At 44.8% G+C, this 26,005-nt stretch overlaps 3 protein-coding genes across 3 annotated transcripts in view; 2 read left to right on the top strand and 1 right to left on the bottom strand.

The window, feature by feature from the left end:
• LOC103175071 (polypeptide N-acetylgalactosaminyltransferase 18) overlaps positions 1-16,449 on the bottom strand; it is a 43,626-nt gene extending 27,177 nt beyond the window's left edge. Inside the window, exons 1-2 of the mRNA XM_007887833.2 lie at positions 16,437-16,449; positions 15,545-16,195 (exon numbers count right to left, since the gene is read on the bottom strand). Coding sequence (XP_007886024.1) covers positions 15,545-15,797 — 253 coding nt within the window. The 5' untranslated portion in view covers positions 15,798-16,195; positions 16,437-16,449. The remainder of the gene's footprint in view (positions 1-15,544; positions 16,196-16,436) is intronic.
• Positions 16,450-22,591: 6,142 nt separating this feature from the next.
• Positions 22,592-23,574, top strand: LOC121850329 (protein preY, mitochondrial-like). Its single transcript, XM_042341490.1, has 2 exons — positions 22,592-22,780; positions 23,348-23,574. Exons 1-2 carry the CDS (start codon positions 22,608-22,610, stop codon positions 23,490-23,492), a joined length of 318 nt encoding a protein of 105 aa, XP_042197424.1. The 5' UTR covers positions 22,592-22,607; the 3' UTR covers positions 23,493-23,574.
• Positions 23,491-24,277, top strand: zgc:162634 (Trm112 family protein). Its single transcript, XM_007887831.2, has one exon. The coding sequence runs from the start codon at positions 23,573-23,575 to the stop codon at positions 23,798-23,800; it is 228 nt and encodes a 75-aa protein (XP_007886022.1). The 5' UTR covers positions 23,491-23,572; the 3' UTR covers positions 23,801-24,277.
• The last annotated feature ends 1,728 nt before the right edge of the window (positions 24,278-26,005 follow it).

Below are 26,005 nucleotides of genomic sequence, written 5' to 3'. Positions count from 1 at the left end.
TAACACAAAGCAGCACTGACTGCACCAGCTCAGCAATGCTGATTGAACACTGATGTGCTTTATGCCTGGGACAGCAACCCCCACCCATGCAAGTGCTTCAAGTCGAGAGCACAGTATCAGCTGCTCTTGTGTGGAGAATTGATGAATCAAAGCTATTTGACATTTGTTGTCATTGTCTGCGCTTCTCTGCCCTGCTCTTTCTCATGTTCCCTTAAGGGCAACGTGAGCTCATCTGACAATACATCTGACAAAATGCCAAAGTGTTCAGGAGGCGATTATTGGGTTGGCTCAAGCCTCTCGTTATGTTTGGAAGAGGGGAGCTCATAGAAAATTGATCACAGATGCTTTTACATTGCAAGTGTCTCTAGTTACAGTCCTACTCTGGGTATTAGTCTCCTATCAACTGGAAGACGAAACCTAGAGCCAATGTTGGTCGTGGAGCATCAGCCTGATCTTTCGGTGGAATAAATTACAGCGTTTGGAGGGAGGATGTGAGGGGAGGCGAGTGGGAGGGTAAATTTAGAGGAAGCAACAAAAGGATTTGCTCTCCAGCCTGCACTTCGCTCCGACGTCTGACTTCCATGTGGAAGCGAATGACCAATTTTGCACTCAGGAGATTGTTGGCTGGGACACCTACCGAGAGACACACTCTTCTCTTTCAAGCCTAACCTTTTGTGGAATATTTAAGATCCGCATGATCAGGCAGACGAGGCCACAAGTCACTTATTCCCCTATCCAGTTCAGCACCTACCGAGGCTGCCCTAGCTGTGCTCATATATAAGCCAAAATGTAACCAGTTATATGTGCTGTCCAGCAAAGTTCAATTCCAAACAGGAGACTGACTGCCTTTACAAACTCAGGCATTAGGAAAAAACAAGTGGCTCACAACCTCTCCTTGGAACTAAATTCTAGAATCATTTTACGTTCTTGCGAACTGAACATGCAAACAAGGATGTAACGAGCCTTATAATGTAATCTCGATAATTGGGTGTTGCAAACTTTTTTTATTCCTTAACAGTTTACATCGATGTTTTTTTCCCGCATTTCTGATGTTGTAAGACTTCAAAGAGAGAACCATGGGAGCAAAACTAATAAACTGAATCCTCAGCGCCCCTTGATAATGGATCTTTCATTTCATTTCTCAAATTATTTTCCTTTTCTTCTTTCCTAAACCCAAGAGCACAGACACAGGGGGGAGGGGGGAACTACCTCACCCCAGGGGACAACATTCATGTGAGATTCTCAGTGAAAATGGTAAGTATTAATCCAGGGGTGGGAGTGGGTATGGAGTGGGGGGGAGAAAATTCAAGCCAACCCTCACCTGACGTTCACATCCACCAACAATCCAGTAGTTAATGGACAGCAACCAGGAGCAGGATCTCTGGCCCTGTCCTAGGGGATGGAAATGAATTCACCAAATCCCAAGATTGGATTGGATGAAGAAGGCCCTTTGCCTCATTCCAATCTCATCTCTCCAGTACACCCATTACCATTAAATAAGTCCCAGTGTATTGGCTTCAAACATTCTTCCTGGCAACCCTGTTCCAGTCGTCAACTACCCTCTGGGATGGGAGCAGGGGAATGGAATTTGGAGTAGATAGTTCCTTGTGTCCAGTGTGGGGGCAGGACTAGAATGAGTGCAGATATGATGGTGATGAATGAATGGAATCTTTCTGTGCTGGGAAGCTTCTCTCTGACCATTCAACCAAATTCAATGCTCTTTGCATTGGAGCTGACCATGGTGCTGAAAGCCAAAGTAAAATATTGAGAGTTTGTTTGGTCAGATTAAGACTGGGACAATTAAAAAGCTTCTCAAGGTAGTGGGAAGAGTTTTAACATGTGACAATCTGGACGAATTATTTTGGTGACAGGTTGACATCTCAATTTGTTTTTAAAAGATATAATTGTATTTATGTTCCCAGGTTTATTATAAATAGCGAGCCATCTTCTGAACCCCCGTTGGTTTCAATTACAAAAGCCAGTGTAAAACTAATTATTTCTGAACTGCTAACGAGGATTGTGTGTACAATACTCAATGCTAAGTGGAGACGGGACCCACAGCAATACAGTGTCCCACCCCGCTGCTCTGGACTGGAGCGTTAGCCTAGACTGTGTGAGCACAGATTGCCCCCAACAACCTTCTGAGTCACAGGCAAGAGCTACTAGTTGGAACTACCAACTGAACCAAGCTGACAACTGATAGCCTGGGGAGCTTTGCCAACTGCACGCAAGGCACAACACTATATAACAGTTGTTTTTGTCATTGTCAGTCCAGCAGCTGTTAGCAAAGAAGGTCTCTTCCTTAAGGAAGGTATAGATGGCACTTATATCAGGAACTAGATCCCATTGAAGTAAATGAAAGCTATCAATGCCTGGAGTCAATGTGCTCTCACGGAACCAGCTATTATTAGAGTAGCTTGTACAATGGGCCAAAAGAAAACATTAATATTTGACAGCAAGTGTCCGAATAAAGGCCACTATTTCACAAAGCACCAGAAAGCCACTCTCTCCACAGCAGTTAATAATGACTGCACGAGAGGATAAATGGACAGGGTCTGCAATATAGCAGATAGACAAAATCACATCCTACCTCCAGCAACACTCAGAGGCTTTGCACCCCCAGATTATCACAAGAAACAGAAGGACGGCTAATTTCCATTTAACCCTTAGCCTCGCACCCCTGAGACTGCTCCATTGGCTGCTATGCTTGCCTACAAAATACAGTCACTACAGTTGACAGTAATATCCTGTAAAGCGCTTTAAGATGTCTTGATGACATGATAAGACTCCATAACAAATGCAAGGATTATTATTAATAATTGCTATTTATCACTGTTATTAACTTCACAGTAGATGTGAAATGCTTCGAGATGTCCTCCTGACATTAAAGGTGCTGTGCTAAAATGCAAGGATTATTATTATCGTCATTATAAACACAGAAACAAAAGCAGCTGTAATAAACTAACATACCCCCCTCCCCCACCACTCTCCTTGATACAAATTTCAATCCGATTTTCATAATTCGTCAACAATGGTCAGAACAAGCCTCATGAAAGGCGCTATACAAATGTAATTTTGTTGTTGCTGTCAGCACAGATCTCACAAACACTTTCCTATCTCTCTATTTGCTCTGAAGCTCGAGGCAAACTGTGTGCGAAATATTTCAGAACCATCTTTTTTTTAAAATCAGTATCTGAGACTGATGTCCGACAGCTTCGAAAGCAAGAGAGTCTCATCACATCCACCTACATTCGATGGAATGAGTTCAAGCAAGAGCGTTAAAACAGATCATTGCAACAATTCTGGTCCATCGCTTGTTCCTCATTTCCTCTGTCCCAATAATCAGTGTTGCTGCCTTACGTCACTATTCCCCTCTCCTTCCTTCCCAAATTCCCTCGCCTCAGGCCTCTCTCAACTTCAACACCCTCATGAACACTCTCTTTTCGACCATTTTGTCACCAGGCTTAAATTCTCCACTCCATTAGCACTTCTTCTCTCTATGAAGTGCTCTGAGATTTTCATCCAACTTGAAAGGTGCTCATTTAATTGGGTCATTTAATCCAAGACTGTTATGTGACATGGCTGTGCACAAATGGCTGGCGCTTTTCGCCCACAACATACAGTCAATTTACTTTACAATATACTCTGTGAAGCGTTTTGAAACATCTCAACAACGTGATAGGGTGCTGTATTATTTTTAATTTAGTGCCTTGTCATGTTGTTCAAACATCTCTGGAGTCCTGTAGCTCAGTGGTTAAAGCACTCGCTTTGCAAGCGAGTGACCTGAGTTCAATTCCAGGCAGGTCGAAATCTTGGGCAAGTTTCCTTACTCCACACACCTAATAATAATCCCTCCAAAACCAAAAACAATAATAAATTGGTCATTTTCAATCTACGACTGTTTGTGGGAAATTGCTGTGCGCAATTTGCTGCCGCGTTCGCCCACAAATATACAGTCAATTCACTTTACAGTGTTTTCTGTGAAGCGCTTTGGGACGTCCTCCCGACGTGAAAAGCGCTATATCAAATGCAACGATTATTATTATTACTATCTCAAAGCACTTCACAGGATATACCGTAGAGGAGTGACTGTATTTTGTGGGTGAACAAAATGCAAGGATGTTTATTGTTATTTTAATTATTACAACAACAAAATTACATTTGTCCACAGCCTTTCATGTCGGGAGGACGTCCCAAGGCGCTGAACAGACAGAGTTTTGTACCCGAGCTGGGGGTCGGAGAGGGTGGAGGGTAGGGGGGGAAGCAGGGAAATTGAACAATGGGAGTGGGAGATTACCGCTGAACAAGCAACTTAAAAGAAACTAAACAATGAAAAACCTGAGTGCTTTTGTCTCTTATTTCAAAACAATTTGGAATAAGGGAGGGAGGGAAGGCAAAGTTGTGAAAACCTTCTCTTCTCAAAGTGCTTAGATATCCAAAAGGTTCTGATGCTTATTCCCGTCTTGAGAAATTAAACACGAGGAATGACAGACCGTCCACATTCCACAGAGATCTGCCGATCACAGCTGGTGCTGCACTGCACAGACGCTTCAGGCATTTAATGAGAGTGGGGGGGAGGGTGAAGAGGGAGAAAGAAGAGGAGACAAGAGGGACTTCATTCACAGGCAGATCAAAAGGACCCAGAATTCCTCCAGCACAAGCGGATCAGGGCGGCATGAAAGGAAATGTCATTTAGAAATTTTCCACAAAGCAGAGCTAATAGTTTTTGGAACTTTGTTCTCAAAGTAAACGCAAAGCTCGTGTTTAGAGAATCGCATTAAGCAAGTGCGACAGTCAACTATTCCCCTTACACACTCTTTCTTTCCCCTCAGGTTCTCTCACTCTTACATGGAGTCTTGTAGCTCAGTGGTTCGACCGCTCGCCTCACAAGTGAAAGGACCTGGGTTTGATTCTCGGGTGGGGCGAAATCTTAGGCAAGTTTCTTTCATCCACACGCTTGCTTACCTAGCAATAATTAGGAACCGGTTGTTAGTTGATTGGGGTTCTCTTTCTGGGGGTAATAAACCCTTAAAAAAAATCATTTGGTCACTCAATTCATAACTGTTTGTGGGATGCTGCTATGCACAATTGGCTGCCGCCAACAGAAATCTCAATGACATGATAAGGCGATATATCAAATGCAAGGATTATTATTATTTTTATAGTTGATGGACTGAACGTGAGGGGATGGTGCTGGGGGGGAATGAGGGCGGGCGTGATGGGCTGCAAAGGTTGGTGGGCGAGAAGGCCGATGTTCTGGATAAACTGCTGCTCAGCCAGAGGCAGACATCGTCTTTTCATTAACACCACCACTCGATTTGTGACCCCATCAGAAAGAACATTACTGCTCAGGTCAGGCTTAACAGCTACATTAAGAGTCTGAGCAGGATTTTCTTTTGCATTATTAGCTTCACTGCTGCTGATGCACTTTCCAAGTGCAGTCACCTTCCGTGTGTCTCAAATTACACATCAGAAAAGTCCTGAAATATTAACCAGCATTTTCTGCTAAGCAATTTCTTGTAGACCTGATCACAGGGAGAGGTTGTCGAGAAGACAAACTATTTCATACAGTTAATGTTTCCATGTTTCCCTTCATTGTCACTGGAGAAATGATTGCAAAGTTACACAAAAGGCAAATCGCGATGAACAATGTTCTGTCCAGTCGCTTAACAGGAACTAACAACAAATCAATGCAATAGCTGGAGATGGAAAATGCATTGCCATTTTCAATTTGCAACTTGTAGTCACCTCGTGCTTTTCACATCAGGTGGACTTCTCAAAGTGCTTCACAAGATATACTGTAAAGTGCAGAGACTGTGTATTTTTTGCAGGAGGACGCAGCAGCCAATTTGCACACAGCCAACATCCCACAAACAGGCCCGACATCAGGAGAATCTCTTCTTTCTCAATAGTGTCACAGGATCTTTTAATGTCTGCTGGTCAGTTTAACATCTCAACCATAGGATGGCATCACCAATAATCCAGCACTCCCCTCCACCCGCACCCCCTGGAATGTCAACCTAGATGATGTGAGTTCAAATTCCTGACCTGTGGCTTTATCCCACAATCTTCTGTCTCAAGAGGCGAGAGTGCAACCAACTGAGCTAGGCTGACACACAATTTGTCTACAGGTCAGGGGATACAAGGTGGTCTGATAAAAATTATAGACGCTCCAAGAACTGAGGAGATAGGCGAAGCTGGAGATGAGGTTTATATGAAGTATAGGGATTGTACCAGAGTTCTGTGAGATAGCCTGATGTAATCCTGAAACATTCTGTGAGCTGTTGCTGAAGCTTTCCTCTATCCTCTGTGGAAAGGCTAAGGAAGTGGACAAAGTGTTCAGCATCTGTTCAATTCCTTTCTTCAAAGCGCTGCCGAAACCCGGGATCAAGGCAGTCAGGGATTTGCCATGATTTGTGTCCTCTTCACCCTGAACAAATCAGCCCCAGGTTTCAAATAATAATAATAATCCTCGCATTTGATACAACGCCTTTTATCACATCATTGAGACTGGATATACAGCAAACATGCACCGGCACATGCAAACACACACACCCCAACACACACACACACACACACCCCCGACACGCGCGCACCCACATACATCCGACACACACACACCCGACACACACACCCGACACACTGACACACACCCCCACACACTGACAGACACCCCTCAGACACGCACCCACCCTCTCACCCACCCACCGACGCATACACCCACGCACTCCGACGCATGCACTCTGACGCACCAACACGCCGACACACACACACACGCAGCGACACACACACTGACACACACACACACCGACACACACACACCGACACAGACAAACACACATACACACACAACAGCAAAGCAAACTGCAGTGGAGACATGGGACAGTTTGCAAAACAGCTATTCCAAATCTCCTTTGTGATTTGGCTTAGGGCTATCCTCGTCTCCTCTCCCTCTCCCATCCCCCACATAACACACAACCCCACAATCAATAACTACATGAAAAGGCTTTGAGTGAGAAGAAACTCAGCAGTGAGTAGAACCCTAAGGTAATTCTTCTGATGGTCCGTGTCCAGAGAATTTCTGGTCCTCGTCACTTCAGGCTTTTATTAAGCAGCAACAATAACAACTTGCATTTACACAGTGTCCTTCACATAGCCAGGTAACATCTTGGAGCGGTTCACAGGGACAGGGTTGGACACTCAGCAAGGGTGGGGGAGTGGGAGACAGGCAGGTGGCCATAAAGCACTGACTGTCCCCTCACCTGCAAGCTTTTTATCCTCCACTCCTCTCCACACCAAGGCCCTTTGGCACATTTTATCTCAAACACAAACCACACACTCGCTTCCCATTACAAAATCAAATGGTTTCTCATATGATTCCCAGTGTCTTGTCCTTTCTGGGCTGAGATAGCACCCAGGTTAAGAAACAGCAGTCGCTCTTCAATTTTGTGGTAATTTTCCCTACAGGAAAGTGTCCATTATCCTGCTTATTGGGAAAAGTGTTTTTAACTCCATGTAAAAGGAAATGACTGCCTAGGGCTCTGTGTTAATGCAGCACCAATTGTGCAATTAGCAGGAGCATCTCCACACACAGCCTGACCATTTCATCTTCTTGAAGTCTGGGCTTGTGAAAGCAACTGCAGGTTTGACTGTGTTCTGCACAGACGTGTCCAAGTACAAAAACCTTTTCATCAGACAAGCAAGGAGAACAAGTGAATGTCACACTATCAGACCCGCCCAGGCACCAAGGGGTCCTTCAGATGAGACGTGAAACCCAAGTCTGTCTGTTCAGGTGGATGCCAAAGATCCCATGGCACTATTCAAAAAGAGAGAGGAGTTTCTCTCTCCCTGGCCAACATTCCTCCAAAATAAAAAAATTGGTCACTCACTCTATGGATGTGTGTGGGACTCTGCTATATGCAATTGGCTACTGCATTTCGCCCACAAAATACACAGTCAATCCACTTTACATTATGTCTTGTGACATGATAGGGATGCTGTTCCCTCACCTTTCAGTTAAATATCTGGCTGACTTCAAGGTTTCAGGCCTTTAGGTCACTGTGAGAAGCTTGGCTGTCACTTTCAATGCTTCACAAATTACCTTTCTGTCACTTTGCACCAGAGAGCAGTCTCTTCACTGCAGTTATTAATAATGAACAATTAACCTTGGCAGGAGGATGGGGTGTGAGGCTAATGTCCGGTTGTACAGAGAATGTACAAGTGTGCATTGTGGTAGGTGCCGCCTTCAAATCAGATGTTAAACCTTGGCCCCGCCTGTGCTTGTTCAGGCAGATGTTAAAAATGGCACGGTGCTATATATAAAGCAAAGGGGGTTTCTCCCGGTGTCTTGGCCAACAATCCTCCATTTAAAAACAAAAATGGTTATTCACTTTGTTCACCGGTTTGTGGGACACTGATGTGTGCAGATTGGCTGCTGAGTTCACTTTGTAAGGTACACAGTCACTACACTTCACAGCAATGCTTTTGGGATGTCTCAACAATGTGATAAGGTGTTTTATCAAATGAATGGATTATTATCGTTTTATACTTTTTTCTTCCATTTAATGCCATTGCCTCCAGTTTCTAAACATTCACTGCATTTATTTCCTTGGCCAATGGAGCTAGTGTTGGTTGTGTCATATTTTCATTAATCCCCATTATTCCTAAATTCAAGTGCATTCAGAAGATTTTTTTAAAAATTCTATTATCTGGCATTGCCAGCTCTGCCTGCAAGCATTATCTAAAAAGTACACAGAACATATTGCAAACAAATCCTCTCCTCTCAGTGTGCACACAATAACACACAAGTGCTGATCTTGATGAACCTAATTGAAGCTTCAATATTAAGGCCAACAATCCCCCAAATAAAATTGCTCACTCACTCCATGGCTTTGTGGGACATTGCTGTGTGCAAATTAGCTGCTGTGTTCACTCACAATATACACAGGGGAGGTGGAAGGATGTTGCCTCAAATGCACCACAATGGATGCAAATCCAATTTACCATCATTCACAAGGACCCATTCATTCCCTGTTAATTTGCTCCTTGTTTTTGCTGCGGTGAAGGTAATCCTCAACACTTGGTGGCAGATTCTCCCCCATCAGCAGATGTTTGTTCCATTGGGATCTCCTCTCTCTTATTATCAGAAACGTCAAAAGATTTAATCACTGTAGCCAGCGCCCCTCCCGCTCACCTGACAAGTCAAAACACTACAGAAAGCTATAAATACCTATGGCTGACATGAGCTGCCCAGAATTCTGAAAGGGGAACAAGCACCTCTCTCTTAGGAATATAAACAAGATTCCCCTAACCCTCCCAGCAATGTAACTTCCACATGCCCCCGCACCCTTGTTCCATCCTCTGCCATGTCCTCCTGCCCAAACACACACACATATGGTAAACTTCAGTTTGCTTCACGTCTCCTGCTCCCCCTGCTCTACGATTACTGTATGAGCTTCAAGCCACCCTGCCCCCACTTTTCTGGAACTCTCTCAGTTGCTTCTAATTTTTTTTGGACCCTCTTTTTCGGAGGGGGTGGGGTGGGAGAGAAAATGAATGATAACTGGTGAATGTACAATAGCTGCTGTTCAGGCACATCGCTATATTCATAACAATTAATATACAATAATTACAGATGCATCTACATGAAAAAAAACATCTACACACACTGTATCACCATCATTCCCAGGTCAGGAAGGACGGAAAAACCATTAGACTTTTAATTCATCCCTTCACAGTGACACCGAAACATTTAAACTGCAGTAAATGCATTAGCTTTGAAGGTTTCAGGGTCCTCGAGGAGCCAGGTTTTGTCAGAGATTTTCACCTTAAAGACTAAGTGCACAGTGACAGGCCGTTGGGAGGATTTCACACACGGGTTTAACATATTTCAGCCAAGTCTATGTAAAGTGATTGTTGATCATGGAATCATAGAATCATACAGCATAGAAAGAGGCTATTTGGCCCATTGTGTCTGCGTCAGCTCCGAAAAGAGCTTCCAACTCAATCCCACTGGCCCGTTTTTCTCTCCATAGTCCTGTAATCTTGTCCTCCCCAAATACCTATTGTTATTCCTGATTGCTGTGTAAGGTGATTGTGGAGTCTTGCAGCTCAGTGGTTAGAGCACATGCCTTGCAAGCGAGAGACCTGGGTTCAATTTCCGGCAGGCGAAACCTTGCGCAAGTTTTCTTGCTCCACACGCCTGATAATAATCCCTCCAAAAAAAACACAATAATAATTTGGTCACTCAATCCAAGACTGTTTATGGGACGCTGCTGTGCGTAATTGGCTGCTGCACAAATATACAGTCAATTCATTTTACAGTATATTTGGTGAAGCGCTTTTAGACGCCTTGAAGATGTGATAAGGCACTATATCAAATGCAAGGATTATTATTAATTATTGTTTGTTGTAACACGTAAAGAGTGGTTAGTTGGAAAATGCTCTAGATTTTTCTTTCTTGCGTCATTCAGTGGTTCACACGTTGCTTTGACAAGATACGAGATGTGAAGTCGCACAATGGATAGATAATGGATGTGAGCTTTAAGGCTCTGGTCAAATAAATGGTTCAGATGCCATCAAAAAGCAAGCGGATGAGGCTTGAGACTTGGTTTTATAATATCTGTGGCGCACCGACATGAAGTGCAAGCCTAAGCTGCTGCATCAATATATTCCTGTGTCAAAACAACCAACATTATTGCATTTGTTTTTAATGCAAGGATTATTATTATTATTGCTAGTAACCCACTGAGTGGCTGTCCTAGCCTAGCCCTCCCACCGCCACCAACCCCCGTGCTTCACTTCCCATTCACTTTGACAGGATGTAGAACAATCCAACTTGCACACAACTTCCAGCGATTGCTAACAACAACAACCACAAAGTTACATTGTACAGCGCCTTTCACATCGGGAGGACGTCCCAAGACGCTGGACAATCAGTGTTTCGGACCCAAGCTGGGGGTCAGTATTGGGGAAGGTGGAGGGCAGTGGGGGGGGGGGTGGGGAGAATTGAAAGCATGGTCAAAGTGGATGGTCTTGAGATGGGTCTTGAAGGAGGCAAGGGAGGGGGCGAGGCAGAGGGACTGCAGCATGGAGTTCCAGAGGGTGGGGGCAGAAGGCTCGCCCGTCAATGGTGGGGCGGGCAAGGCAGGGGATGTGAAGCAGGCCGGAGCCCACTGAGCAGAGAGACCGGGCAGGTTGGTAGAGGGTAGGTTGGTAGAGGATAAGGAGGTCGTAGAGGTAGGGGAGGGGCAAGGCCATGGAGGGCTTTGAAGGTGAGGACCAGGATCGTGAACTCTACCCTCTGTGTGATGGGAAGCCAGTGGAATTGGGCAAGGATGGGAGTGATAGGGTCACAGAGCCTGATGCAGGAGAGGACACGGGCTGCAGAGTTCTAGATAATCTGCAGCCTACGGAGGGAGGAGTTGGGGAGGCCTACAAGTAGGGAGTTTGTATAGTTGAGCCTCGATGTTATGAAAGCATGTAGGAGGGTTTCAGCATCCTGCAGTGTGAGACAGTGGCGGAGCTGGTCGATATTGCAGAGGTGGGGCAAGGCAGAGCGGGACATGGCGCAAATGTGAGATAGAAAGGATAGTTGAGGGTCAACCAATACCCCAAGGTTCCAGACTGGCTTAGTAAGGTGGAGTGTGCAACCATGGATGGTGATGCTGTCAGCGCCTGAGGTGTGAAGGCGCTGACGGGAGCCAATCAGGAGAGCCTTGGTCTTGTTGACGTTCAACTGAAGAAAGTTACCTCTCATCCAGGATTTGATGTCTGACAGACAGTGGTCCTGGAGTCAAGGGTGGAGCAGAGAGATAGAGTGTCCCAAAGCAATCTTGAAAGCTGCTGCCTACACTGTGTCCAATGTCAATCTGCCTGGCTCAGTTGGTGGCAGCCTGGCTTACCAGTCAGAAGGTTTGTGGGTTTGTGAGATGTTGAACCCAACGGTCCAGACTGAACACAATGTGGGCTGCATTGTCAGAGATGCCATGTTAACTGAGGTCCCATCTACTTGTTCAGGTAGACGTTAAAGATCCCACATGTCACTACTTGAAGAGCCATTGTAGTTTTGTGTGACATTGCTGAGCACAAATTGACTGCCTACAAAATATAGTCACAATCCTATGAAGCACTTTGAGATGTCTTCCTGATGAAAGGTGCTGAACCGAATGCAAGAAATCTTATTTACAAATCTCTTCCTTCTCACTGATTTATGTTACTTTGTTCAACCCTATTTCCTGTGATACGGAAGATGTTTGAGAATGTAAACTGTGAATTAGCAACAATTAACAAAACTTGTTTGATAAATCTCATCAGATTCGAGGCCCTAACGATCTCCAAAATCCATCCCATGATAAGCGATTAAAAAATGTGCCATCAATGACTAGAGGAAAAGATAGCTAAGTTTAGAATACATTATCAAAAAGGCTTTTACAACGAGACCTGCATTATACCTAGAGCGTGACTCAAGTCTTTTCTGGTGGGATGCACACTACATTGATCAGGGAAGGTCAAACATTCCATTACACACTTTTACCCACAAATATACGGTCAATTCACTTTACAGTCTATTCTGTGAAACACTTTGAGATGTTGAGAAGACGTGAAAAGCGCTATATCAAATGCAAGGATTATTATCGTGGAGTTCTGTAGCTCAGTGGTTAGAGCACTCGCTTTGCAAGTGAGAGACCTGAGTTCAATCCCAGGCAGAGGGCGAAACCTTGGACAAGTTTCCTTACTCCACACAGAGCCTAATAATAATCCCTCCAAAAAAACCAAAAAAACAATAATTAAATTGGTCATTTTCAATCTACGACTGTTTGTGGGACATTGCTGTGCGCAATTGGCTGCCGCGTTCGCCCACAAAATATACAGTCAATTCACTTTACAGTGTGTTCTGTGAAGCGCTTTGGGACGTCCTCCTGACGTGAAAAGCGCTATATCAAATGCAAGGATTATTATTATTATTTTTATTATTATTGTTTTTATTTTTTAACATGCATTATCTGCTATTGCTCAAGGCCCCTAAAAGCCATAATTTACTTGGCTCTGTACACTGAAGATCCCTAAATTGAGGATGTCCATCGTAATTTATCCGCATGTATGCTGTGCTGGCTGCAGCCCAGGGCTAATTACCCTACTCTGATCATCTGTCTCAGTCTGTCGTACAGAACTATAATGAAGAAAGTGAGGGATAAATCAGCCGGCTCTTGACTTTAGGATTTTGACACACAGTTTATTTAAGGCTGCTAAGTGGGGCTTGGATTGCATATCATGGTGGGTGGGGTGGGGGCGAGATCACCGGAGCTTACTTTTAAACTCAGGATGATATGAATAAAAGTATTTCAATGTTTTCAGTCCAGCTTAGGCAAGCTCTCAGGTTCAGAGGAAAACCCTTAGATCACAGGCTCCCTGAGTCGCGGAGATAAACACAATCTTTTGCCGAAAGAGCAACTGAGCTCAGCTTAGCAGAGACGCCACTAAATTGGCTGTCGAGCAAGTGAAGGCTGGCACATTGGTGCCTGGTGTCCTTGGGAAATGGCAAAATCCCCCACACACAGCCCCAACCACAGAAAACCACTCGCTTTCATTCTCACTTTCTCCCTCTCTAACCTCTTCTCTCTCTTTCTGTTTTTTTTCTCCTTCAATCTCTCTCCCTCTATCCCAGATTTCAAATGGTCACAAGCAGGTCATGACCACTTCCTTTCAATAATGCCACAGGTGGCACCCAACTCTTCCTAAATCAAATGTCCAGATCAATGGACCATTGTCCTAATTGCAGACAAGGCTCCCACCTCTCACCGTTCCCCACCCACCTAGCCCTGCCCACCTCTTACTCCACCCACCTACCCACACCACACCAACTATCCCCGTCCAACACAAATTACTGCCGTGAATTCCATGAACAACTGCATTTGCTCTGTGCGTCTGATGCTGGCAATCAAACAGTTAATATCCTTGTAATCTGTATCTGAATGTTCACTCACCGAGACAATCAGTGCACATTACCTTTGCTGCTCTCTCGCCTTTCTTCTGTCAGCCATAACTAACTGGTTAAATTAATCCCCCTTCTTTTCTTGTTGTGGGGGTGGGAGCGAGAAAGAGAGCAGACATTATGGGTCTAAGATTCAAATCTGTTTGATCTATAATTATAAAGAACCAGTGATGCTCTGGTTAAATCTCATTGCTTCTCCACCCCACCTTTTTTCCCCACAAAATACAGTTTTTACAGTATAGTCTGTGAAGTGTTTTGAGATGTCTCGACAATGTGATAAGGCGCTTTAACCAAGGATTATTATTATTAATAAATATTTTACCAACAAAGAAATGTTTTTGCCCTGAATTTTGGATTATTTATTTGATTATGCCTTGAGGCGCCTAAGGCAAGCGTGCAGTGTCACCGCCTCCTTAAAAAGCAAATCCGACTCAACACTGACATTCCGATCAAAATAAATCGTAGTTCATTTCATATTATTAAAATGAGGCCGGCGTGACGGTTAGGCAGAACTTTGTCAAATTCAAGGATTATTATTATCTATACCCGGGATAATACAATTGGGTATCGCATTTGGCCCACAAAATAGACAGTCACTCTACTTTACAGTATATTCTGTGAAGCACTTTGATATGTCTCATCGACATGATAAGGCGCTGTATCAAATGCAAGGATTATTATTATTAAAACCAGGCGTTCTGGTAAAAAAAAAGAAAACAGTGCAAAACAATTCAATGCACTTGAGGCTAGGAAGCGAAAGAAGAGAATGGGGTGGGGTGGGGGGGGGGATTGGTCAAAGTTTAGTGATCCTGTGTGTAACTGATGGAGTGCACTTTGTCTCACCTGTTGAGAAGCGATCAGTGACAGACAGAGGTGGAGCAGAAAGGAACTCGTTTAAAACACCATTAACTGCAGGACCTCATCGCTACTTAGGGTTAGGGTTAAACATTAAGAGGCATCGGTCGGATGGATAAAAGATTGTGAAACCAAAACAACAAATAAAACAATAACTACAATACCCCAAAAAAAATTCAGTCAATTCACTTTACAGTGTGTCCTGTGAAGCGCTTTGAGACGTCTGGAAGATGTATTCAGGCGCTGTGTCAAACGCCAGTACTATTATTATAAAATCCAAATGTGCCCTGAAAATTGCTGTCGTCATCACCGATGTGACCAAACTGATGGTCACCGTGAGAGGGCAGTGACATAGTGATGTTAAATAACCCGCAAAAAAGTCTGCGGCCCCCTCCCCTCTCTCTCCCCTCTCTCTCCCTCTCCCCCTCTCTCTCCCCTCTCCCCCTCTCTCTCCCCCTCTCTCTCCCTCTCCCCCTCCCTCTCCCCCTCTCTCTCCCCCCCCTCTCTCTCCCCTCTCTCTCCCTCTCCCCCTCTCTCTCCCTCCCCCTCTCTCCTCTCCTCTCCTCTTCCCCCCTCTCTCTCCCTCTCCCCCTCTCTCTCCCTCTCCCCCCTCCTCTCCCTCTCCCTCTCCCCCTCTCCCCCTCTCTCTCTCCCTCCCTCCTCCCCCCGCAGGGGCGAGTCCCAGATCACACAAACCTTGTAAGTGTTGGTTGACAACGTGCTCCAACCGATCCAACCTCTCCATCAGCCTCAGGGTCTCTCTCCTGCCGCCCTCGTGCTGCTCGGTCACGGTGTGTGTACCGGGCACCGGGCGCTGGACCTTCACATTCACGTTGGCGATGCGGTTGGTGACCCAACACACATACACCAGACACAGGATGTTGGTCACTCCGCTCAGGATCACACAGGTCGACACAAACGTTTTGGCTTTCCTTGTCCACCACGCCATGGCCGAGCCTCTGTCCCGGGAGCGATTGCTCCCATAAATAGATGTTTATATATAATGTATATCTGCCTTTGCAATCTCTCAGTCACTCAACCAGTTTCCCCTTTAACCAGGTTCATTAGTGCAGCCAACGAGCGTTAGAGCTCTCTCCACTGTGGGGAAACACACAGCCCAGAGACACCGAATCTGTCTCTCACACTCACAATTTTAGGGACTTTCATTTCTCATTCGGAGGAGAGGAAACGGGTTTTTTTCTTTGCCTCCAGCGATCACCTTTTTTCTGTCCTCAGTTTGTACCCGAGTGTTGTTAACTGACGCAGCGAAAAGTTTCCACTATCCCGTGTTTCTCAAGGCGAGGAGTCTCGGTTTCTCTTTCTCATCAACGAGGATCCAGTCCAGTGCTGGAGAGGAGGAGGAGTGAAAGCCACAGACACTAAACCAATGTGAACACAGCGCGGCTCAGAACAGCCGCCCCCACCCACCCACTCACTCACTCACTCACTCACCCACTCACTCACTCACTCACCCACTCACTCACTCACTCACTCACTCACTCACTCACTCACTCACTCACTCACCCACCCACTCACTCACTCACCCACTCACTCACTCACTCACTCACCCACTCACTCACTCACTCACCCACGTTACCAGGAGAATTGTGAAAGGCATCTAATGACTGGTCTGTCGCCACCGACTGGGGGGGGGGGGATGAGGAAGGAGAGTGGGGGGAGAAGGGGAAGGTCCTGTCGTTACTTTTATTAATTAGCGGAATTAACAACAAGTTAAAGGGTCTCAGTGCGTAAACCTTCACACACACAATGCCTTGAATTGTGATTTGTCGATTTCAAGCGCTGTTTTGGACTGAAACCACACGGAGGGTTTGCGCCGCACATTCCCCTCCACCTGATCGCTTGACTGAGGTTGATTTGCAAACGAGAAACTTAGAGATAATTGATTTGGGTTTTCCCTTTTTTGTTAAACGTAATTTTTAAATTATATTTGATTATAATAATGTTTTATTATTGTAATTATTTTTTATTCTCTTCTATGTTTAATAATAAATTGGACATTTTCAATCTACGACTGTTTGTGGGACATTGCTGTGCGCAATTGACTGCCGCGTTCGCCCACAAATATACAGTCAATTCACTTTACAGTGTGTTCTGTGAAGCGCTTTGGGACGTCCTCCCGACGTGAAAAGCGCTATATCAAATGTAAGGATTATTACTATTATGTTTTATTTCAATATATTTTCCTCTTGAGATTTATAACTGTTTAAAAACAGCCCCCAAACAAATTAAGGTGCGAAACATTGGCTTATTATTGTGCTAGCTATTGTAATCCAAACAGATCTCTCTTTTGTATCACAGAGCAAGTTAATATTTACATTAACTAGAGGACTGGGCTTGGCAACATGCAATTAGTATTTAACATCCCTGTGAAGACAAAGGGAGAAACTCACAGGATCACACAATTCGAAGTATTTTGCAGCAAACTTGTTGTAAATCATTTGCAATTCAGCCTTTCGAGAACGCTGAATGTTGGTGAGCAACATTCTGAGATTCTGTCCATGACCATTGAGAGTGAAACTGAACATGTGATCTCTACATACAGTGCCACCAGCGGACATCAGCCCAAGCAAACACAGCACCAGCTCTCAGATCAACTCCCAGGATGTTTAGGGTCGCAAGCATTCCTTGTCACAGCTTCCAGTGTGGGCTAACACTTCAATACGGTGCTGGGGGGAGAGCGCTGCACACTGCAGTGGATGTGGCTACATCAAATGTGAGGATTATCTTTTATAATAATAAGAATCTTTATCAGTTGGAAGGTTATTTGAAAACGCTGCACAGGATTTACTGTGGAATTGAGTGATTCTGTATCAGTTGGCAAACCACGCAGTACAATTGTGCACAGTTGTGTCTCACCAACAGCCATAGAGTGAGTGACTCATTTTTTTGCGGGGATTGTTGGCCAGGACACTGAGAGAGAGAAACTCTCTTCTCTTTTCGAACAGCGCCATGGAATCTTTAACATCTACCTGATCAGGTGGACCGAACCTCGGTTTAATGTCTCATCCTATTAGACACCTTTGATTTGTTTCCTGGTTTAAAAATAACAAAAGTGATTTCTGTAAAAGAGATTCCAATTATAGCTGACAAAACAAATCCTCCTGGCAAAGCCAGGAATGTATTTTCTCAGAAATTTGGCAGCAGTGCAGCTCCCTCTGACTCTGTGTATTAGGGTGGCCGGGATCTGGCTGTGTATTGACTGGGATCAGAGGCTTACTAATGGCGTTAACAAGATGGATTTTGCTCAGTGACTTAGCCTGGAATACTTCACCAATAATTACTACAAGAAGGGAAAATAACAGCTCGATTGTAAAAAAACATATTTATTGGGTATTTTTGTCCTTTAAGAATTGCCTTCATCATGGTGCGTGAAGAGTGGAAGGCAATTCATTTTCCATATCCATTAAAAGTCAGACATTGACAACATTTATTAACGTTGCAACTTAGTGAAAAGATGTCTTTTTGCTGGAAATCTGATGGATCTTAATAACAAACATAAAAGTTTTGATCAAAGTTGTTTCATTAATCTTAATTATTTCACTCTTTATGATTCCAAGTGCTTTGTTTAGCGTGGCTCCTGCTAATCTTCACTCCTGGGTATATCAGGACACAGTCAACTGCAGTATATTATAGGGAATAAATCTAAATAACCTCGTAATGAGGCAAGATGCACTGTAAAATGACCATTTATCAATTACTTTATTCATATGTTTCTTGCTGTGCTTTCTCCTGGGTAATAATCCCTTCAAAAAAACATAATAATAAATTGGTCACTCGTTTCACAACTGTTTGTGGCATACTGCTGTGCGCAATTGGGTGCTACGTTTCTACTACAGAATATACACTCAATAAACTTTACAGTATATATTCTGCAAAGATCTTTGAGACTTCTCAACAACGTGATAAGGTCCTATATCAAATGCAAGGATCATTCTTTTTATTATTTTTCTACCCTAGTGTTAGAAAGGCTGCAATAGATCTGTTTCAACAAGTGCCGGTCTGCTTCATGTCCCCTGTCTGATCTGCCCCACAAGAGCTTTCATTCCATCCCAGATTCCCTCTGCTTTCCCTCCCCCAATGCCATATTTAAAGCCTGCCTTAAGACCCATCTCTTTGACAGTGATGTCAGTCACCTTTTTCCTTCCCTCCCCCAATGCTCCACAGATTTCTTCCTCCACCACCCATCCCAACCTCCTGTCCTCAGTCACCCGTGTAAAGCATGTTGAGACCCCTCCCCAACCCGCTGATGTGAGATGATTTATAAAGATACATAGTTGCTGTTTCCTTTTTATAAAGTTCAGATATGTGAAACTCCCTTTTTTTAAATTGTGCAATGAGATCCTTAATGTCCACCTGAACGGGCAGAGGGGACTTTGTTTTAATGTATCATCATAAAGACGGCACCTCCAACCATGCAGTTCAGGCAGACTAAAGATCCTGAGGCGCTATTGAAAAAGAGAAGGGAATTTCTCCCAGTGTCCTGTCCAACTATCCCCAAATAAAATTGGGTCCTCACTTCATGACTGTTTGTGCAAAATTGCATATCAGATCGTAAATCTGTTTGCCCACAAATACAAACAGCAATAGCACTTTACAGTATATCCCGTGAAACACTTTGAAACGTCTTGATGATGAGATGCTGTGCTGCATCAAATGCAAGGATTATTATTATTATTTATTAATATCTTTTCATGCTTGTCTTGACGGCTGAGCTCCAGAGAAATATATTCAGATCATCCTGGTGGCATTTTGCAATCGAAGGCTTGGTGTAAATTGAATCTGTGCAATCATCAATAAATAATTTAATTACTTAACACTGAAGCGCAGTATACTAAGCTTTTGTTTGAAGTCAGGAGGTGACCGATAAATGTCATTGATTACTGTGTCTCATTGTAAATTTCTATCTTTGACCATTCTCTCTGTGCATCACCTTGTTTCTTCCGAGATGTGAAGTGTCTCATGCTGGTGCTCTTAATGATTGATGGGGTATCAGATCAAACAGCACAGCACACTACGCTAGGACCATAGCTAAACAGGACATGGAATGAAAATAATTAGCTGTGCTTATCCAAGAGTCTGTGATTGATTTTTCTTGTGCAGGAATCCACAGCAAGTATTCAAAGAGAGAACCTAAACTGGACAAGCATTGAATGTGGATGGCAATCTATGAACCAAAAACTCTTTTTTTGTTGGCTTTGAACCATTGATGTACCATGAATAACAATAACAACTTGCATTTGTATAGCGCCCTTCAAGCAGAGTGCATAATAATAATCTTTACATTTGACATAGCACTTTATTGTGTTGTCAAGACATCTTGAATATGATGGCTCTTCTCACTTTCTCTCCCCACCCCTCACTGTCTGCATACTCACACAAGGAAAAAGTTCACTTGTGTGAGGTAAGTGAGGCAAAGAGAAAATCATGACAATTTGTTGAGATTGTGTAATTTCCTGTGTAAATGTACGCCAGTAATTCTACAGTGAATAACATCACCTGCGTAATGGAGCTCTGCATTGATTTCATATTCCATTGATAATAAAGAGTATAAGAGAAAAAAACAGAAATAAAGCTATTCTGTAGATTTCATGGTGAAGCATTTGAAAGACCTTGTGAACAATTGAAAAACTTTAGGATTGGAAAAAACTGCCGAAAACATTTTGGAACATAACAAAGGTCGCTGTTTGTCACAGACAACATAACATCTCTCCAAACATCTGTGTAAATAACAGAGAAAGGTTTGAGCTGCTGTGTCAGCTTTGGCTCAATGGCACCACCTGGTGGTACATTGCTGTCAGGACAGTTTCATGGTTGTACAGTATGTTGATATTTTGATCAGTTTTCTGGATGTGATCCTTGTGAACCGAAGGATGTGTTTTTGTATGTTTTCTGCTGCTGAGCAACTTTGCTTGTGTTCCCAACAACTGCAGTAATTTAATGAATGCCGATATGAAATTCAGCAACACACAGAGATACCATATTAAACCATGCATCGAGGATTCCAGACATTTATCTGACACTTATTCACAGACTAAGCTGCACTTTTATTTGAGATGATTACAAATGATTTAGAGTTCTGATACATTCTGAAAGGAAATTGTTCTGGAGTTTGGAGAAACCCATGTGGAAATTTGTTTTTGTACAACTGGGTGTCTGACACCTGCCGAGACCCATCACCTGAGGTAACAGCTGGAGTTTAAGCAGATAAATCCACATGGTTTGCCATTGACAGCACTATCTGGCAAGCGTTCTGTTGCTTGTTCAGCCCATCACCCTATCCATTTGGGCTTTGACTTGCAGGGCAAATGGGAGTTGAGTTGTAAGAATTCCTGCTCCCAGCGACTGTGGTGCCCGTCTCTCCCAAGTCTTGCTGAATAGCCAGGCTTTCTGGTCTGCCATCAGCAGTGCCCTGGAATACTGTGAACTTGCTGGGGCTCCGCTTATTTCTTCCCACTTTCCTTCATACATTCAAGAAAATGTGTGAGGATTTAAAACAAATGTTTTTATTGGTGAGGGAGCTTATCCTGCTCACCCCCAGTAACCCAATTAGGCCCAAACTTTGGGAACCAGGTTTCCCCCGCAGACCAGCCCCTCCCCCAAACTCTGCAGGCCCCAAATTGTCAAAGGACAATGTGAATGTGAACCCTGTCTTCACCCCCCCCCCCCCAGCAGGTCAGCTGACAGGATGGCCTCCCTTGCTGGGCAAGCCTGAGCCTCGTGAGTGGCTCGAGTGACTTCCTCTGGGTAAGGGCAGATGTCAGTGTGTGTGTGAGGGTAGATCTCACACCTCAGGTGGGAAGTGCTGCAATCCTGAGTCTGAGCAGCAGAGAGACAGCTACAGGAGCTCAGACACTCCGAACAGGAGAAACTCCAGCATTGCTCCGGCTCCAGGGAACCAGATGGCAACACAAACTACATTTGATCTTTGACAAAAGGCCGAGGAAGGTACACGTGAGAATGTCCTCCTCCTCCACATGCAGTTAAGCTCAACCTTTGCAGTTAAAGTCCAGTGAAGCACAGACTCAGGTGGTGACTGTAAACCATTGCCTTCCCCTCAGGGCTCGTGGTGCCACAGTTGTTATTCACAGCATAAAAGCATAGCAATGGCAGCAGTGAGCAGTGAGTGTGAGCAGTGAGTGTGTGAGCAGTGAGTGGGCACAGTGAGTGTGAGCAGTGAGTGTGTGAGCAGTGAGTGGGCACAGTGAGTGTGAGCAGTGAGTGAGTGTGAGCAGTGAGTGGGCACAGTGAGTGTGAGCAGTGAGTGTGTGAGCAGTGAGTGGGCACAGTGAGTGTGAGCAGTGAGTGAGTGTGAGCAGTGAGTGTGTGAGCAGTGAGTGGGCACAGTGAGTGTGAGCAGTGAGTGAGTGTGAGCAGTGAGTGTGTGAGCAGTGAGTGAGTGTGAGCAGTGAGTGAGTGTGAGCAGTGAGTGTGAGCAGTGAGTGTGTGAGCAGTGAGTGGGCACAGTGAGTGTGAGCAGTGAGTGAGTGTGAGCAGTGAGTGAGTGTGAGCAGTGAGTGAGTGTGAGCAGTGAGTGGGCACAGTGAGTGTGAGCAGTGAGTGAGTGTGAGCAGTGAGTGTGTGAGCAGTGAGGCTGTCAGCAGTAGAGGGGGCGGGGCTTCACTGTGATGATGCTGTGAGCCCCGCCCCCGGTGCCATGTGACCCCCGGAAGGGGCGGGGATATATTTGGTCCCGCCCCCGGTGCCGTGTGACCCGGAAGTGCTGTGTGAGGCCGGGGCGATGTTGCGGGCGGGGTGGGGGTGGGGGCGGCTGTGTCACTGCGCGGGGGTCGCGGGGGGCCCTGGAGTCGGCAGCCGGAGGCTGGTCCATGTGACCCCTGACCCCAGTGTGAGGACCTTTGACATCTCCCTCCTGACCTGTCTGGTCTGTCCGCTCAGCCGGAGACCCCTGAGGTTGGTCACCCCCCCGACCCCCACCCCCCCGACCCTCACCCCCCCGACCCCCACCCCCCCGACCCCCACCCCCCCCACCCCCACCCCCCCGACCCCCACCCCCCCGACCCCCACCCCCCGACCCCCACCCCCCGACCCCCACCCCCCCGACCCCACCCCCCCGACCCCCACCCCCCCGACCCCACCCCCCCGACCCCCACCCCCCCCCGACCCCCACCCCCCCCACCCTCACCCCCCCGACCCCCACCCACCCCCCGACCCCCACCCCCCCCGACCCCCACCCCCCGACCTCCACCCCCCCGACCTCCACCCCCCCGACCCTCACCCCCCCCGACCCCCACCTCCCCCACCCTCACCCCCCCCGACCCCCACCCCCCGACCCTCACCCCCCGACCCCCACCCCCCCGACCCCCACCCCCCCACCCTCACCCCCCCGACCCCCACCCTCACCCCCCCGACCCCCACCCCCCCCGACCCCCACCCCCCCCCCCCCCCCTCACCCAATTGCTGACATCATCAATGGACCACTTTTTTTCCTCAATTCTGTTGTTTCATGTGGTTTTGCAGATACGCGGAAGATACCAATCAGCTGATAAACGATGAGTTGGGAATAGCATATCCCATTGTCGATGGAATCCCAAATATGATCCCACAGGACGCGAGACTGATTCGGAGAACTGAAGATATGTGCAAGGAAGATTCACAGAAATAATCAAACTGTTTTCTGGATGAATGGGACTCGGTGAGGCGGGGGAAATAAATCTGTCACAAAACACAAGGAATATAACATAAATGTTTGAAACAATGGCACTTCCTCTGTCAACTCTAACTGTGCTGGTTCCCCTTCTGTCTTTAGCTGGACTACTGTATTCGGCTATGGTTGATGAGAATTTCCCTCAGGGGTGTACTAGTACAGGCAGTGTGTGTTTTTATAGCCTCCTGCTCCCCATCACGATACCAGTGTACGTTTTCTTTCACCTGTGGAACTGGATGGGGATTAAGCTTTTCAGGCACAACTAGTTTGAGATCAGTACTGTTGGCATGCAGAGTGGTATGAACAAATGTGGTTAATTCTTGCATTGAATGTTGCCTCTAATAGATACAATTATAGCTTTGTGTTTTAGATCAAGATTGCATGTTCAACGGAAAGTTTGGGGAAGGTTATTGTATGTGTTTTACTGGTGTCGATTAACAAATTTCTTGCAACGGAAATATATTTTTAGGAAACTCGCATCAAGCCCGTCGAGCCCTTTTAGAGTCTGGATTTGAAGTCGGTGCCCTGCACTGCAAACATGTGCAAATTGTCTATCCATTCGGAGTCAGAAGTAGAAATTAGGCCGGTGACCCCTAGCTGGTGGCTTGGGGTTTTAGAAAGCTTTGAACAACCCTTCACTGTGAAAACAAACCCTGCTGTTCAATTGTTAATGAATGTAAACCGTGCTTTAATGTGTTTTGTGCAACTTGATTTGGTTTTGAATAAAATCAGTTTGGAACAATGTTCCTTGTGTTTATTGATTTGTGGGGTTTTAAAACGTGCTGACCAACTTGCCCGTAATATTGCATCAAGATATATGATGCTCTAGATTTTAATAAGTTCAAAATCTTGAGAATCGGGGCATTTTGTAATTGCAACGTGTTCAAAAAAAAGCACCAAAATAAAGATATTGCGATCAACAGTAGAAAGATCTGATCTTGATAAATCAAAACTGAAGATGGTAAATTACTCAAAGTTAAACAGATTTAGGGGTTTGAGTTAACCTCTGATACTTTCAAAAGATTGAAATCGCTTGATGGCTTTGCTAATCCTCAAATGTAAGATGTTTTGATAATGGGATAAGGTGCTGTATCATGTTCAAGGATTATTATAACATTGGTTCTGTCTGTGATTCAAATAAAGAACACAAAGGCAGCTCTGGTATTGCCAAAGAAGCCAATGGAAACTTTCTCCCAGTTTATCTGGCTATTCCCCTTGATCCAAATTTACAGATTTCAAATGAATTGGCTACTCGCTTCATTGATGCTTACTAGATTCTGCCTCCCCCAGATTTAGCTGCCATACTTGCCTGTATAACGTTCACTTTTATTTCCTATTGATTTATTTCCTGTTTACATTTTGCAATGTGCTTTGAGACTGTTTTATATGAAAGGCGCTGTATGAATATTCATGTCATTATAAAATTAAATGGATTCTATTACCCCTGGAGAGAGATCCGCCAATCTGGGTTCCTACTTTCTGCTAGGTAAACAGAGTTGTGAGGAGTAAGGAAATTTGACTTAAGATTTCGCCCTGCCTGGGAATCGAACCCAGATACTCTCACTTGCGAGGCAAGTGCTCAAACCACTACTGGGATCATTTGTAATGGAAGACATTCCTCGTCAGTTATGGACAAATGTTCAACAAACAAATTCAACACACACTGTGAACTAAGGTTAAAAAGATAGACAAATACTATAATGTTAGTACTTGTCTTGCTTAGTGGGATTAATCAGAGATATTGTGAACGACATTGCAATTTAATCAATGATCAGTGTGATTCCTCCGTGTGTGAAAAGTGCAATATGTGCATATTTATATATGTATATTGTATTAGTGGTTGCTGTGTACCTAAGATAGTGTATTCTCTTGTTCGAGCACCAGCCATTTCATAGTTTCTGCCAATAATCATGAGACATAAAATGTACATAATAGTTGTCGATTGGTGGTTTGCTTTTCTGAGGGTAATAAGACCCCCAAAAATAATTAATAATTTGGTCACTCAACTCATAACTGTTTTTGGGACACCTCTGTTGGCATTTGGCTGCTGCATTTCACCCACAAAATATAAATGCAATTCACTTTACAATATATTCTGTGAAGCGCTTTGAGACGCCTCGACAATGTGATAAGGTGCTATATCAAATACAAGGATGATGATTATTATAACTCAGACAAAGCAATCTTCCCTTTGAAAAATAATCCAGTCATTAAATTATTGCACCTATGCATTTTAGGACATTTTACAACTAAGCAAATGCATATGATTGTAACTATTGTTAATAACAATACAATTGCATTTGAACAAAATGGCTCCTTTTAGCTAATGGTCTCCCCTCTCCAACTATAACTATTTAAATGGCAACTCCTTTCAAAATATCTTTTTGTACAAGATTACAAAGATCCCTGCTATAGTGAGAGGAAGGAACAGATTTTTAATTCAAACCTGGAAATACTCCAATGTTTCGTAA

This window comes from Callorhinchus milii, unplaced genomic scaffold (assembly GCF_018977255.1).
Source record: "Callorhinchus milii isolate IMCB2004 unplaced genomic scaffold, IMCB_Cmil_1.0 Scaffold17, whole genome shotgun sequence".
Taxonomy (NCBI): domain Eukaryota; kingdom Metazoa; phylum Chordata; class Chondrichthyes; order Chimaeriformes; family Callorhinchidae; genus Callorhinchus; species Callorhinchus milii.
The sequence above is the reverse complement of the archived record's forward strand: the minus strand, read 5'-3'. Positions and strand labels throughout refer to the sequence as shown.

What these genes read in the sequence shown, in the direction of transcription:
- LOC121850329 (XM_042341490.1), top strand. Translation starts at nt 22,608, where the DNA reads ATGTTGCGGGCGGGGTGGGGGTGGGGGCGGCTGTGTCACTGCGCGGGG. An exon ending in CTCAGCCGGAGACCCCTGAG is followed by an intron (nt 22,781 to 23,347) that starts GTTGGTCACCCC and finishes GTGGTTTTGCAG; the next exon opens with ATACGCGGAAGATACCAATC.
- zgc:162634 (XM_007887831.2), top strand. Translation starts at nt 23,573, where the DNA reads ATGTTTGAAACAATGGCACTTCCTCTGTCAACTCTAACTGTGCTGGTT.